The following is a 15,371-nucleotide window of genomic DNA, read 5'->3' as shown; positions in this document are numbered from 1 at the left end:
ACTCTTAGACGTTTCAATATTAGGAATATATTTAAATTCCTATTCGAATTGATAATCATTCCTTCTTCAATTAGGGATGTTAACAAATGAATTTAACGGCCATTGTTCTTCTTAGCTTCTTAAGTTTCGGAATCTGTAATCGATTCGGATTTATCAACAGGTAATCTCTACTCTACCTACGTCTATCAGCTAAGGATCAACCATGCATGATGCAATGCAACAATCACAGATATATAAACTACCTTAGCGAAATTGAAATCAATTTCAACTCTCAATGATCTAGAGCTTCTTAAGTTTCGGACTCTGTTATCAATTCAGATTTATCAACAGGTAATCTCTACTCTACCTACGTCTATCAACTAAGGATCAACCATGCATGATGCAATGCAACAATCACAGATATATAAAACTACCGTAGCGAAATTGAAATCAATTTCAACTCTCAATGATCTTAGCTTCTTAAGTTTCGGACTCTGTAATCGATTCGGATTTATCAACAGGTAATCTCTACTCTACCAGTCTACCTACATCTGTAAGCTAACTAAGGATCAACCATGCATGATGCAATGCAACAATCACAGATATAGAAACTACCGTAGCGAAATTGAAATCAATTTCAACTCTCAATGATTTGAGTTCTGCTTTGAATCCTTAGATACTTATGAAGCTAGAGATTACTTTAGAATTACCGTGAATGAGATGAATGAACCAGGATAGCAAGCCGATGTACTCTTGATCAATCTGTATGAAGCTTCGACAAAGCAGTTCTCGCGCTTTGGAAGAAGAGGCGGTTACTTCAAGCTTCAGGGAATTCTCTCTCTCTCTCTCTCTCTCTCAAATTAAGTAGTTAGGAATTAGCTCTGAGATTATATAGTTAGTTAGGAGGGTAGGTTGGACATTTTAGGCTAAAACTGAGTTAAATATGGGCTTGGGAGGTGACCGGGCCACGCTGAGTCCTTGGGCCGGGTTTTGGATTGAATGGTTCATTCCATTTCATCAACTAAGGCCCAACTTATGAATTTTAGAAAAATCTAATTCAACATTGCTAAGTTTTAGCATGAATTTATGAGTAATTTTACGGAAAGTTACTATGTTAAAATTTAACTAAAAATATTAATGCTATTAATTAATTTCACAATTAAGTCTATAGTACAAAATTGAGGCTAACATCTTGCTTAACAATTACAAAATTCTTTTTCCCCGGAGGATCATACTAGCAAATCCAAGGAATTAACCCGGGTCACAAAAAAAAATCGATCTCTGAAAAACTTTCTAGCAGAAGGCGAACACACTCTTGTCCGATTTCAACATTCTTTTGGCCGATCCACTTCCAACTATTCTCTCCAACTAAATGATACAGAAAAAAATGGATGAATGAAGGTTATTGATGTGAAATTACAATGTTAATAGAGAATTATCAATAACATGTTTACCTTTAACTGATCAAAGCGAGAAAATAAGACTGTAGTTGACATGTTATGCGAATCCTCGAGCATATTAACAATCTGCGGTAATAATATAAAAACACATTGGGTAAATAAGCTAGCTAAAAAGATTAAGAATATATGAAATAGTAAATCAATAATGATCACCTCAGGGTAAAAATCATTCCTTTCTGGAAGGGAGTAGATTATCAAGTTCTTCATTCCTCGTATCTATCCAAACAAAAAGACAGGGTTAAAGCCTTGTTTATGTAAGGGAGATTAGATTTTCAAATAACTCACTATCCAATCAACCATCAAAATACTAAAATATTCCAAAATATTAAATACTAGGGATGTTTTGGTCATTTCATCAATTTACTTTCTAGAAAATGAATATAGTAAAAAAAAGTTACCCACCTTGTATCTATGATAGAAATGTGATCTCTCTGTGTAAAGCATGATCTTCCTAGTTCCTTGGTAAAACCAAATTCTTGCACGAGATATATCACTCTGTTTTGTATAGCTGAGTAAGAAAATAACATTTAAGGTTAATCCTAAATGTTTTGAAATGAAATTGATAACGGGCAGGTGGGTTCTTACTCTCCAAGAAGGCAGATCGATGCTTCTTGTGATTTCAAGTAATTACGAAGACGAACAAATTCAAAGTATGAACTAATGAATAGCATGACTCCACCCTACATGACAAATGTTATAAGAGAGGTTAAAGTATGAACAATGTGTTGATAAGCTAAAATTTCACATTGAATTTAATTTCCAGAAAATTATTATTACCTCTGTAGTATTTATAATCTTCGGTAATACCTGAAACGAGGAGAATGAGATCAGAATCCTTTAGAAATGCTTAAACATTTCAATTTCCACTAACCTTATTAGTGAAATATTCAAGCCTAGCATCATCGGCATCAGCCAAGGTTTCTGCATCAAAACGCTCGTATATCTGCAAGAATTAGAAGAAATTATCCTCCCCGTTGCATCTTGTCATAAAGTAAAGGAGAATATAACTGGATCTTTGTAATTTCTTTGCTTATGTAAAATGAACGCTCCTTGCATTCAGAAACCTTTAATATTATAATAAAATGTTTACCCTTTCTTAAAGAAAAAATGTAAAATATACATATAACTGGTACTGCCGAATGCCTACCTGTCGTACTTCAATTAACACCTTCGGAAGGACACCTTTGTACTCACAAACCGACTTCACCTGTAGCCACAGCTAATGATTTAGACGAGCACACACTATTAAAGTATATCAATTCTACGTTCACATATGAAACTACTCTTACAATATATTCTATAACATCAAATTTACCATCAAATTAAGCATTTTGATCATTTTACCCAAATAATCCACTTCTTACACCAAATAAGGTTATATGAACACAATCAGTTGATTTTTCAAACCACCCCAGGTCAAACAAGGCCCCAAAATGCAAATCAGAAAGAGAGTAAAAATTCACAAACCTTTCCCTGGTAGTTAAAGCAATGATGATTGAACAATGCATTCATATCTGTAAATGAAAGGACAAACATGGTTTTAGACTCATTACATATGAAATGGAAGCTATCTTCAATACAGGTAGGAGTGACTTCATTCAAACAATGGCGGCTAATAACATGATTATGCATTATACCAGAGAGAACAACAGAAATTTACCTGGATTCAAATAAGAACCCAAAATTATCGTCTGGCGGTAGAAACGAGCATGGCCATCAAAATACCTAAGTATGTCAGAACAAAAGAAAGCTAAGTATCTAAACTTCTCCCAAAAATCCCATTACTTTCAGAATCAATTTTATCAAATGAAGTTGATCCCAACCTCTAATTTGAATTATGAAACTTATAGTCCAAAAAGCAGATCCTTTCTATATAAATTTATTCACAAAATCACTTTGGATTATAATCTGAATGGAGGAGCATACCATGGTCTTATGCGCATAATATTTGTTCCATGTTGCTTTGATGGTAAACAGTTCAAATGTTCAACTACTGTATTCACATGGGACCAATTCTGAAAAAATTACAAAAGGGGAACATATCACAATAACAGCTGAAAATCAAAGAGGATAGAAATGATGATTGAAGAAATTAGATCCTATAATTAATACCTGCATGGCGATAACATCTGAATGATCAATAACTAAAACCTGTTTACAAAAATATATAAATCCATGTTAATTTAGCATAAAAGAAATTGTATGTTGTCCTACAAGACGAATTTTTCATTTATTAGTGCAATGAATTCCAATAAAGAGAAAGCAAATTCCCCGAAATTCTTCAATTATACAGAAAAATGTAGGGTGTTCCAAGTTGTACATTAATATAGTTGAATTTTTTAAGATGAAAAATGTGACATTTGAAATTCCACTGCAAGGCGTCGAGCAAAACATCATGATGGGTTTTCTAAGAAATGGCTTCAATTTTTTCACACAAAAAAGAAGAAAGAATGACTTCAACTAGTGAGATTGATAGTCACAGATATATCAAACAGCTTGGCCATTGGAAGTAAAGAAAAATAAAAAGCTTGGAAAATATTTGTGACTATATTACAGACTTTAAACTCTTTCACATGAGTTATTAAACACCATCTCTTTTGAAGTCTAATTTATGCACGTGATACCACGATTCACTTGATGTATATCCATCTCTCAAACAAGTACATGAGAGACAAATTGGATGTCCTAATTTTAACTGAGAACTTCTAGAGGAGAAAAAACTTACCTCTATAGAAGAAAGATAATCCACATCTTTTTCCTTGTCGGACTCAGCCTCCCCGATTTTCTATTGTCAGTGCAAACATTATCTTAATCAATATTTGGTCAGACAAAACATAACACAAAAGTAATGCAGGGGTAGACCATGCAAGTAAAAGTATCTAATGCATCAGCTGCAGTTTATCATGCATTACTTAAGCTGAAAATAAAGTTCAAGCAAGAGCATGAAAGTAGAAGTTACGACATGGAAAACCAGAGAAAATGAACTACATAAACCTCATGAAATCTTTTAATGCCTTACAAACTATACTCTACGCAATTAATGACAAAGTTGGGCAAATATAACCTCAACCAGAAAGACAAAAAGTTCAATACATAAACCATTTACCATACCAAGGATAAATTACTAAAGCATAGTAAAATAATCTAATGTGAAAAGAACTTCTAGAGAAAGAAAAAAACTTTGATTAAAAGAAGATGAGATCATAATGCTTATCTGAAATTCATGCTAACATTAGGTTCTTATCAGTGACCTATATACGCTTTCATAGATATAAGCTTTATCAAGTGAACAAGAATTAGGTCAAGCTACACCAAATATAATTCAAATTAAAGAGACAAACGCCATGGAATTGCACATAGAACAAGATTAATGAAAGACAATAGTGCAAATAGAATACAAATTCTCAAATCCTCATGAAATTGGTCGGGTCTGTATGTAAACCATTCCAAGTTTCAATTATGACAGCATCAGATAGTAAAACAGTAAGATACAGTACTTACTGTGATTAAACCAAGAGGGGATGCAATAATTATATCACAAGAATAGAAATCTGCAAACAGTTTAATGCTCCTCCTATATGAAGGGAAACAAACAGAACTGTAATCAGAACCAATTGGGAGCAAAAATTGATATAGCTTCCCCTTACAAATGGTAAAAAAAATATTTAATCATGGAAAACAGCAAACATAATAATGAATCTCCTTTTTCACAAAAAAAATACTACAAACAAGACTGACAAGATGAAAAGCTTCATACCGTGTATACTTTATCCCTACAACAAAATGATCATTATTGTTGCCACCAAATAAAGTTTCGAAGTCGACAGGCTTTGAAGGATTAGGTTTCTTATTTTCGACTTCGTCATCCTCCACACCAGTTCCAAAATCATCAAAAAAGCGATCTTTATACTCCACGTTAACCTGAGAACAATGTAACAAAATCATTACGTATTTTCCACACCAAACAAGAACATGTAATAGTTATCTACTTTTTATAACATAAAGAAATGGGAAGATAAAAAACATGCTGGGACAAAAACTAAAGAATCTTGGAAGAACACAAAGAATTCTAAAAAGGAACATAATATGTAGCAAGAAACAAGTATTAGCATCAATGCAAAGGGACTGTCACGAGTAAATCAGGGAATGCACATAAACAATATAGACTTCAGTGTAAATGCACTGTCCATGCCTTATGAAATGAAAAGTGTGAATTCTCCTCCCAATCAATCTAGATTTCATCTCCTTCTCTTGGTCTCATCTCCTCTCTATATTCTATAGTATACTTGTTACAGACTTCCCATGTACTATCTACCACTAAGAGACAATGCTTGAGTTGACATCTAAAATATGCATAAAATTGGACAAACACGAAATACCGACATCTCTAATGCAGACTAACAAAGATATCACAACCAACAGTAAAAATTTCCATGAATGATATCGAAGTAGAAATAAAACCTTATGCTTTGGTGGGGTTAACTCTATTAGCTTCTTCACAACCTTTAGTGCAATGCTAGCAAGCGGCAACAGGATGAGAACCTGATTAAACAATTACAGAAGAGGTCAATTTTTCATGGATACACAAGCAGATAATGTTACAATATGATGAATCATACAACCAAAGACAGTTTTTTTCTGATGCAGCAAGAAAGTTACCTTAGGCCGAGTAAATCCATGGTCAAGAGCATCACCTTCACTGATTGTGTCCTTGTTACTCTCCTCAAGCTTGGCCAATCTCGCATCATTCTTCACAACGACATCTCCTGTGCTCAATACATGATTCAGCTGCATAATAGTTTTCAAATCATTAACACATTGATTGTGCTGCAGATATTCCCATTCACAGGAACATGAATAAGGGTTTGAGTAGTGGAGTACCGTATGTACTACATATCCAGTCATGATATTTGAATCTTCTTCAAGACCTTTAAGATAAAATGGCTTCTTGTTATGGTACAATATATCTTTGTAGCTGTTGCCTGATGCAAATGCAAAATAAACAAGGGAATTATGGACTGGCACTCATAAAATGGAACAATAATTTCCCCAGCTTCAATTGAATTTGTACTTTGTTTCTCCAGGTTTAAAAATGAAGACAGTCAACAGGCACATTCAATTAATAATCCAAGAGGATAAAAAGGCACAAGAACAGTTAAATAAGAAGTTGATATTAGAATAGAAACAACATGAGCAAAGGATACAATGAGATCAACAATGTTCATAAATATAATGAGATAATGTTGTTCAAGTTTATAAGCATAAAGCACGATCCGTGTTCCTATGAATTATATACAAATTTCAAGTCCATTGCTGCTGAATAGCTTTCAGAAATACAAGGTCAAGATGAAAATATGCAGCTTATACAAGGTCATGAGTCATGCGCTCTACTACAGAGTTAAGTGAGCCTTCTTGCAGCTTAAATAATCTACCTGGCTAGTGGAGCTATTTTCCTTAAAATCAGTTTGTTTTAACAGTTTTGGAGTTACTACTCTTGGGATTATGAATTCAGAAATCTTCTAGTTCTGAAAGTAAAAGAAGAAAACATAAAATCTGGTTTACCTCGACGCTTCGTGAAGAAAAAATAAAATCTGACTAAAAAATAGATCACGTAATGTTCTTGTTACAATAGTAAGTCCAAATTATTAAATTGGACCCTCCGTGATTGGAAGGGAGAAAATACTAACGGGACATATATTCTAGCTGGATCAGCTAAGGTAGTTAGAAAAAAAATCAGCTTTTTATCCTACTGGTGAATCAAACTTGTAAGTAATAATTATAAGAGACAACACTACTATTTAATGATATCATCGAGGCAAAGAAAAGCAATTGAAATGAACAACTTAACATTATCAGTCTGATACGAGGCAAACTGAATAACAACTTACATAGGGAGAAGAAGAATTTCTGTTTAGACGAATCAAAATCACCCCCCTTGTAATTATCCAACCAATGTTTTTGTAATCTAGGCTTGATACTATAACTCAAATTCATCATGTCATCCTGCAAAATATCATGCACATACTTTCAGCAAAAAAATGTTAAACTGCAGTGAAAGACATGGGTACATTAATCAGCTCAATCAGAGTCATTTTTCAAATGATAAGCTGCAAAGTCCAGTATTTTGTTTAGATTGCAACATTTTAACTGTGATCAGACCTCTCTACTCATTAGAACTATTTCTTTTCCTAGAACATAGTCAACGTGTTACTGCCATCAAACAAGATCAACTAAGAGATAATCATGGGCCAAAGGCACCCTACAATGGCATAGTTCCACAAGCTCATTGCTCCAGTAGTATCTCTTGTTTTGTTTCTCCTTCGGCAAGGCCATGCATTTCTCCTCCTTGAACAAAAAACTAATCAAAATGACCCAGATGCCATTTAGCATCTCGCCTAAAATGGTAGTAAAGGTACTGCCCAGTCGTTAGATATACAGGATAAATGAAGTCGATAACTTTATATGTAAAAAAATTGTACCAACTACAAAGAGCATGGCAACTATTTTTTCACTAAGCAATGAACCAAAATTGAAATGCTGCAGTGTTTTAGTGTTTCTCCTTGACAGAATTATTAGGTATGATCTGGAAAAGTAATCAGATACTTCTTCTAACTAACAGAATTTCAGGTATGATCTGGAAAAGTAATCAGATACTTCTTCTAACTAACAGAAAAGTCATCCTTGATGTGCCTCATATTCCACATGGAATTGTAAACTCTCACTTCAAGTCGGTCTCTAAAACTTATGAAAGAGCAATCCCAGATAAAATGTATTAGAACGGCTGGCATGCCTATGGAAGGAATGAACAAAAATTCCAGCAGAAGTAATCAAGTATCCAATTAATAGCATCTCCATCAATATATACTCGGTTTTCAAGAAATAACTATTATTTTTTGTTCATATTTTAAGAAACATTTTAGGTAACCTGTTCAATTGAGATGAAAATGACAGATGTGGATCCCTGAGTGAACTAGAAGAAAAGCAGATTCAACAAGAATCAACGAAAAGCAAACACAACTATTAGTTGTATACTGACTGTACATCAAGTGGAACTCGCCTTTATATGTTGACCAATATTGTAAAAGATCTTAACTAAGAAACATAAAACTGGAATAACAACATAAAAGCATCCAATTAAAACTTAAGCTTAGGTATAATCTCTGGAATTGACCAACAAACCTTCCTATGGGTGCCCAGACAAGGAATAACTCAATGCAGTTAACATCAAACAAACAAAACAGAAGCAAATATGCTTAAGACATGAGGGGTACCTTTATGAAACATGCTCCAGTCCCCATCCACTTGCTATTAGACGGGTTAGAAGAAGATGTCTCCCACGTATATTTCCATTTTCTTTGTGACAAGTTTTCCACTTCTTCAGTTGATAAGGTGTGACCCAAATGATTGACAAATGAGCTGCATAATAAAATCATATGTTTATCATTAAGTGAAGATAATTAAAAAACCAGAGACCTTAAACAATAAAGATAACATATAACATGACTTATGATTGGAGACCTCATCCTACTGAGAATTGGACAACTGGTCTATTTTGATTTAAGAGAGAAGTAGCACTTTTAGACCATTTTGAATGGCTCGGAAGTTATATTAAATAAGTAATATCCATTCTACACCTATTCGAGCTAATATTATTGACATGGTTCCTTATAACTAATGTCTCACTCAGGTCACCTAATTCATCTTCTCAAATGACTCTTTAAAGAACTCTACTGCTTGACAGCAGAGCAAACCAACCTTTCTGCCAAACAACGTTATCTTAAGAGATATCATCCTGATACTGCTTACTGAAAGATACAATTTGAAGCATATTATTAAATTATTATTTATTTTTTTTTTGAAAAAGAGCATATTATTAAATTATAACATAACGGAATGAACAACCTACATATGTGCTTAGAAACTACCAAAAATATTAGATGCTAGAGGAGGCCGGAGGGTGACTAGAAGCTACTTAATTAGATCATTCACCCAAACATAGTACTGAGGATCTGGGAATTTAGTAGAAGGGAAAGGAACTATTTCTCGTCATTTTTCTTCTATTAATGTGTTGTGAGTCACTTTAACTGTTCATCAGAATGAAAGACCTGCCAATACCCTCAGATATTTGGACAAGGCAAATAAGCATCTATATACATGTTTATCGACATAGGCCCTTGTTCGACATAAGCATCTATATACATCTATAACTGTTCATCAGAATGCAAAGAATAAAAAAATTCACAATTTATAAACAAAAACCTTGTGATTGCCAAAGAATCTCCAGATGGCAAATCATTGGTTTCTGTATCTTGTGCATCATCTGATTCATATTGTTCATCATCATCATCTTCAATATCTTCATTCTTCTGTGTAACGCCAACTGTAGCAGATTTCTGTTTCTGAGCTTGATGTTTGGAAATGCCAGAACTTCTAGGTTCTTCGTCTTTCCCTATGATACAAGTAAAAAATGATCTCAGAAATAAGAAATATGGCCAAGATCCAACAACTACAAACTAAGAAATAAACTGAAAAACATATAATAATTAATCAAAGAGAAATACCCAAAGATGCTATGAGTTGGAATATATATATATATGGCGCTTATTGAGTTATCGCAATTACGATTTATAATAATACAAATAGTGTTTATTTTGAATAAGTGAGATTAAAGTTATGAAACAACTCAAACATAAAGCCACGTTGAATTGGTACTCCGAAAATAATATTCAACAAAAACTCAAATCAAAAATAAATAAATAAATAAATACAAATTGGCAAATATGGTTAATTATTTCTTCATAGATAAGATCTTCAAAACATATATCCTTATAACATCTATGAGCTGTAGAACACAAAGTGCACACATTTCCTACCTTCTTCAACATCTTCCTCTGAAGCAGTTGAATAGTCTGATTCACTTCCTGAAGCTTCCTCAAGGTCTGATTCACTTCCTGAAGTTTCTTCAAGGTCACTTTGGCCTTCTTGTTCTCTTTGTCTGTTGTAAATAGAAATAGAAGATAGAAAGTTTCAATTATCGAATAAGAATATGACAGCCAAATAATTTAAACATTTCTAAATGAATATAAATTCCCGGTTCAGATGGTTGTCCAGATAAAATTGTTGTCTTCCATTTACTTGGATTTGCCAGAGAAAGTGATGAGCAATAAGGATTCAAATTCATCATCTAGGAAACAAAAATGCCAGCACAAGAAAAACGGAAAAAAAAATATGGTGGAAAGCATGACATATATTTCTATAGCTCAGCTTAAGGAAGAAATAGAAATGCCCGCCACAATCAATCAATAAAACATCTTATTTTATGAACAGTAGATATAATATATGTTATACATGGAATATAACTTATAGTTCAACTCTCTAACACTTGTGACTACTTACAGAATTCAGGAAGTGGAATGTCAAACATTGAATTGTGTATCAAAGGCCATATTAGGGTTATTTAAGTTGTTTAAGTTTTAATTTAAAAGGTTGATTACATTGTTGATTTGAATGATGCACATTAGAACTAACTCACAATATTGGGAACAGAAAAAAAAAATGATTTAACCACTACCTTTGCTTGTAAACATCAGCCAAAGATTTACTGGAAGACCCCAGTGTCTTTAATAAGTTATCATACATTGTCGGTTCTTTGTAAGTCTCAATTGGTTTCTCTTCTTCCTCTTCAGAAGATACAGCTTCTTGTTGTTCATCGGATGACTCGCCTACAATTTAAATGTCCATCAGTCCTCATATTTTTCCAGATGAATTCATTCTAATTACTATGTGATTCAAGCAGCAGCTGGAAGTATATAAGACCCAAAATACATATTAAAATAAAAGTATGCCATTCCAACAAACTCAATCATTGCCCTTCTTTCTAATTAAGACTTTAAGCATGAGGCAAAAAGAATAGTAAGATTCAACTAATGCATACACTACAAAACCCACATAAGAAAACTGTTATTTCTACCTCAATGTCGACAAAAGATCAATGAGATCCAGGAATACTCAAATTTCTAAAACCAGGTTAAACTATGTGTGTGATTCAATCTCAAATACATTCATATAAGCCTATCTATCTTCTTGAGAAGCTAAATATGCTTCAATTTTAGATGCACAATACCTGAGTCGGAATTATCCGAAAATCTCCTTTCGTCCTCAAATTTAGCTCCTCGAGCTTTCTTCACATTCCTACTAGGTTTAGAGCTATCAGACGTGTTCTTCCTCTTGAACCCTGAATCCAAAAAAAACATGAGAACCCTAAAAACAATCTGATTTCGATACAAATAGATAGAAATATAAGAGGGTATCATAGATAGAATTAGTGTCTGATAAATAATAAACATGTAGGTGACAGAGAAATAGCATGTACCTCGACTCTTTGCAAAACGTGTCTTCGACATTATTAAGACTTAGTTCTCTAGCTGAATCGCTCTAGAGCTGTCTGTTGAAATAGAGAGAAAATACTAGTAATTGATTATTAATTAATGGCAGTTGCTTTAAAGACTTAATTTTTTCAACAAAATTACTAACAAATTCAGAAATCAATCCGAACAAACAATGAAGTGCGCTTAAATAGATCAAAATTATAGGTGAGAGCAAAGAACGGTACCTGGAAGCCGGACGACGGCTGGACCGCTGGACGGAGACCAATGCCAACTGTTGAGTCGTTCTACGGTGCTACCTCCTGGCGCCTACCGTCGCTATCTAGTGTCGACTGTGCCGATTGACGACGGTTTTCCCTGCCGTGGTCTGACGATTGAAGAGTGAAAAACTGAAGAAGAAGCCTAGTTCAGTTGAAGGTTGAAGAGAGGCGCGAGTTGAAGAAAGAAAATAGAGAACGAATGAATGAAAGAAATAATAAAAGAGGTGGGCTTATGGATACTGGGCCGTGGGATTTTTCAAACAAATGGACTAATTTTGTTTATTTTTTATTTTTATTTTTATAAGGATATCAAATTAAAAAATTTACATACAATTATTGTCAAATTGTACTCGAACTAAAATTTGTAGTTTATTCAAAATTTTAAGGGCTTAATTTGAAAAAATATTCATTATATTATATTATATATATATATATATAATTATTTTATATGTAGTCAATTTATTTTTATATATTTAAATATAAAATTAATAAATAAAAAATATTATAAAAAATTATATTTTACAAATTAATTATATTAATTTATTTATTTGAATAAATAATAACTTTATTTTTAATTTATAAATATAAATTTATTTATTTTTAACCTAAAATCGTATAAAATCATAAAATTAAAATTATTTATAAAATTTAAACATAAAAATTTATGTAATTAAGTGTTTATTTAAAATCAGGCTTATTAATATTTTTGAAATGGTAAAATCTTAAGATTTTAAGAATCAACTCAATATTTTAAACGTTTTGAATGGTACAAAATACATAAAATAATTTATTTTAATTATTATTGTTTATATATATATAAATAAATAAATATATATATATATATATAATTTAATACAAACATATTTTTAAAATAAATGAGATTCAAAATAACTAATAGTTACAAATCAATTTCAATTATTTGAATACATATTAACTTATTTTTAAAAATATAAATTCATTTTTTTCAATAAAATAGTATAAAACGTTCGAAATAATTTATAAACTCCTAAATTTTAAAATTATAAATATAAAAATTGAGTAACAAATTTAATAGTTTATTTAAATTTTACTTGTTAGACTCTTTTTAAATTATAAAATAGTAAAGATTTAAAAGTTAATTGGATAATTTAATTATAATATCATATATAGTGACTTTTAGGTGTTTATTTTTAATAGTTTATGTATACTTGAAAAATAAACTTTTAACCCAACGATAAAAAAAAGTATGACATAAAAACGTAAAATAAAACTTATTTTTGGTATATAAATAATAAATTAACTTGAAAGTCAATATGTTTAGTTATATTGAAATATTCTCTACATCTATATTTGTGATTTTATATAGTTTTTTTCATTGTCTTTTATAGTACATTATTTTGTTTAGTTTGTTTTATGATGTGCTATGTTTGCTTTTCTTTATTAAGCGTAGTCATGCTAAAACCATCTATATTCTTAGCAAATATATATAGTAAATTTTAAATTATAATTTGTATTAATAAAGTTCTAACGAAACGTGGGTCATCGACTATTTTTAGAAAAACAAGAGAAAAGTAATTACACTAACGTTTTGAAAATCATCTCTATCATAAACATCGTTTGTATTTTGTTCAGTTGCGCAAAAATAATACATTGGAAAAAATCTTGTAATTTAACTGGCGGATTCTGCCTCATTGCTGGACACTTTAACCGTCTCCGTCTCAACCTCAGCCTTAACCTCAGCCTCAACTTCAACCTCTTCCGGTTTTCTTAATGCTTCTGCAATCTTAAGCTTCTTTGCTCGGAACAAAGCTAGATGTGTATCCCCTGTCATTTATTCAAAATTAGATTGAAATACATTTTATGTTACATTATTATCGATGTAGATTTGCAAACATAACGAAGAATAGGGTGTTACCAAAAATAACATAGCTTCCAGAAGCTAACAAATAGGCAATGCCCGGTCGAAGTCGCTTCTCATCAATGAACGTGCCATTTGTGCTGTCCAAATCGGTTACGAACAAGCTTCCACCCTTCTTTTGTATTCGGGCATGAAGACCCGAAACTGTTTTTTCGGGTTTTACAATAGAAAACATTTATTCAATTATATGAAAAACAAAATTTTCATTTTATTACACAATCAATTTAATGTCACCTGTGGCAACAGGAATTACTATATCAGCTCTCTCAGCAACACGACCAATTGTGACAACATTCTGTCAAAATGAAATTATTATTAAAAGAATATAATAGCTATAACTATATATTGTTATTATTGTAACATTTTTTTATTTTACTACTTACAGAAGCTATTTCAAATGCATCAGGCATAGAGACCTTATTACCTATGTGTCTCCAGTCACCATCCCCTGAACCAAAAAATAAATAAATAAATTATCTAACAGAATTCTGTTCTTTTAATCTGAAAAAAAAAAAACATTTGATATGGGTTTTTGATATAATTTTTTTGAATTTTATCTAATTTAAAAATATATATTCTATTTTTTCACATTATCTTTTTTTTTTTCTAAAGACAATACAATATCATATAAATAAAATTTATATAAGTATAACAACTAAAACAACCAAATCAAAAAGAAAAAAAAATTACTAGCATGACACCCGATTAAACTCAAAACAGTTCGAAACGGAATTGAACCCGTGAAATTTTGATTATTTAAGTCGACTCTTACCATTGGGTTATTTTGGTGGGTTAGCATTAACGTTGTTAAAGATTACTAAAATGATCGATAAGTTTACCGACAAACTCTTTGTCACATCATTATTATTCTAAAGATCAAAACAAATAAATTAAAAATCAAATAACTTTATGTTTCATAAAATTAGAAAAAAAATATCATACATCAAACTCTACCTGCTGGTTCAAGGATCCATTTGACACCAATTTCAGCTTTGGAAGAGATTTCAGCTCTAGATGATTGAATCGGTCCAAATATCATCCTTTTGGTTGTTTTGATTCTAACCCATTTGCTATTTCCAGAGAAGAATCCATAGCTTATTGAAGAAACAGATTTCTGAGTGTGAGAAAATGGCTTGGAAGAGTGAAAGAGAGATGCAGAAGAGTAGCTTTGGGGTTTGGTGCAGGAGAAAGAACAATGAGCTGATGATGATATCTCCATTTGTTCAAACTTCAATAGGAAGAAGATGATGATGAAGAAGCTTTGTGGCTTTGTGCCTGGTATTAATATGTGGTATCCATTTAATCATTCAGATCTTTGTGGTTTTGGATAACAGAATCTTTTTATTTGACCCCTTTTATTGGGTTTGCGGGTATGGTACCGGTTCAAGTC

General features: G+C 31.9%; 2 protein-coding genes across 2 annotated transcripts; both read right to left on the bottom strand.

Annotated features, from left to right (window-relative positions):
• Positions 1–1,099: 1,099 nt before the first annotated feature.
• LOC124920280 (U3 small nucleolar RNA-associated protein 25) lies at positions 1,100–12,268 on the bottom strand. Its single transcript, XM_047460730.1, has 26 exons — positions 12,052–12,268; positions 11,812–11,883; positions 11,563–11,673; positions 11,011–11,161; positions 10,313–10,434; positions 9,699–9,888; positions 8,711–8,855; positions 7,328–7,442; positions 6,321–6,421; positions 6,099–6,227; positions 5,901–5,981; positions 5,197–5,360; positions 4,941–5,013; positions 4,165–4,224; positions 3,552–3,590; positions 3,366–3,454; positions 3,100–3,164; positions 2,907–2,953; positions 2,587–2,646; positions 2,311–2,382; positions 2,217–2,246; positions 2,025–2,119; positions 1,842–1,947; positions 1,593–1,655; positions 1,434–1,505; positions 1,100–1,347 (listed from the first exon to the last, which is right to left on the bottom strand). The coding sequence occupies exons 2-26, from the start codon at positions 11,840–11,842 to the stop codon at positions 1,273–1,275; spliced, it is 2,286 nt and encodes a 761-aa protein (XP_047316686.1). The 5' UTR covers positions 11,843–11,883; positions 12,052–12,268; the 3' UTR covers positions 1,100–1,272.
• A 1,384-nt stretch (positions 12,269–13,652) lies between these two features.
• LOC124916812 (zeaxanthin epoxidase, chloroplastic) lies at positions 13,653–15,264 on the bottom strand. Its single transcript, XM_047457581.1, has 5 exons — positions 14,936–15,264; positions 14,365–14,429; positions 14,216–14,276; positions 13,979–14,125; positions 13,653–13,887 (listed from the first exon to the last, which is right to left on the bottom strand). Exons 1-5 carry the CDS (start codon positions 15,198–15,200, stop codon positions 13,733–13,735), a joined length of 693 nt encoding a protein of 230 aa, XP_047313537.1. The 5' UTR covers positions 15,201–15,264; the 3' UTR covers positions 13,653–13,732.
• Between the last annotated feature and the right edge of the window lie 107 nt (positions 15,265–15,371).

The sequence above is a fragment of the Impatiens glandulifera genome, chromosome 1, assembly GCF_907164915.1.
Source record: "Impatiens glandulifera chromosome 1, dImpGla2.1, whole genome shotgun sequence".
In the NCBI taxonomy this organism is placed as follows: Eukaryota; Viridiplantae; Streptophyta; class Magnoliopsida; order Ericales; family Balsaminaceae; genus Impatiens; species Impatiens glandulifera.
Note: the sequence above shows the minus strand (reverse complement) of the source record. Positions and strands in the feature narration are given on the sequence as shown.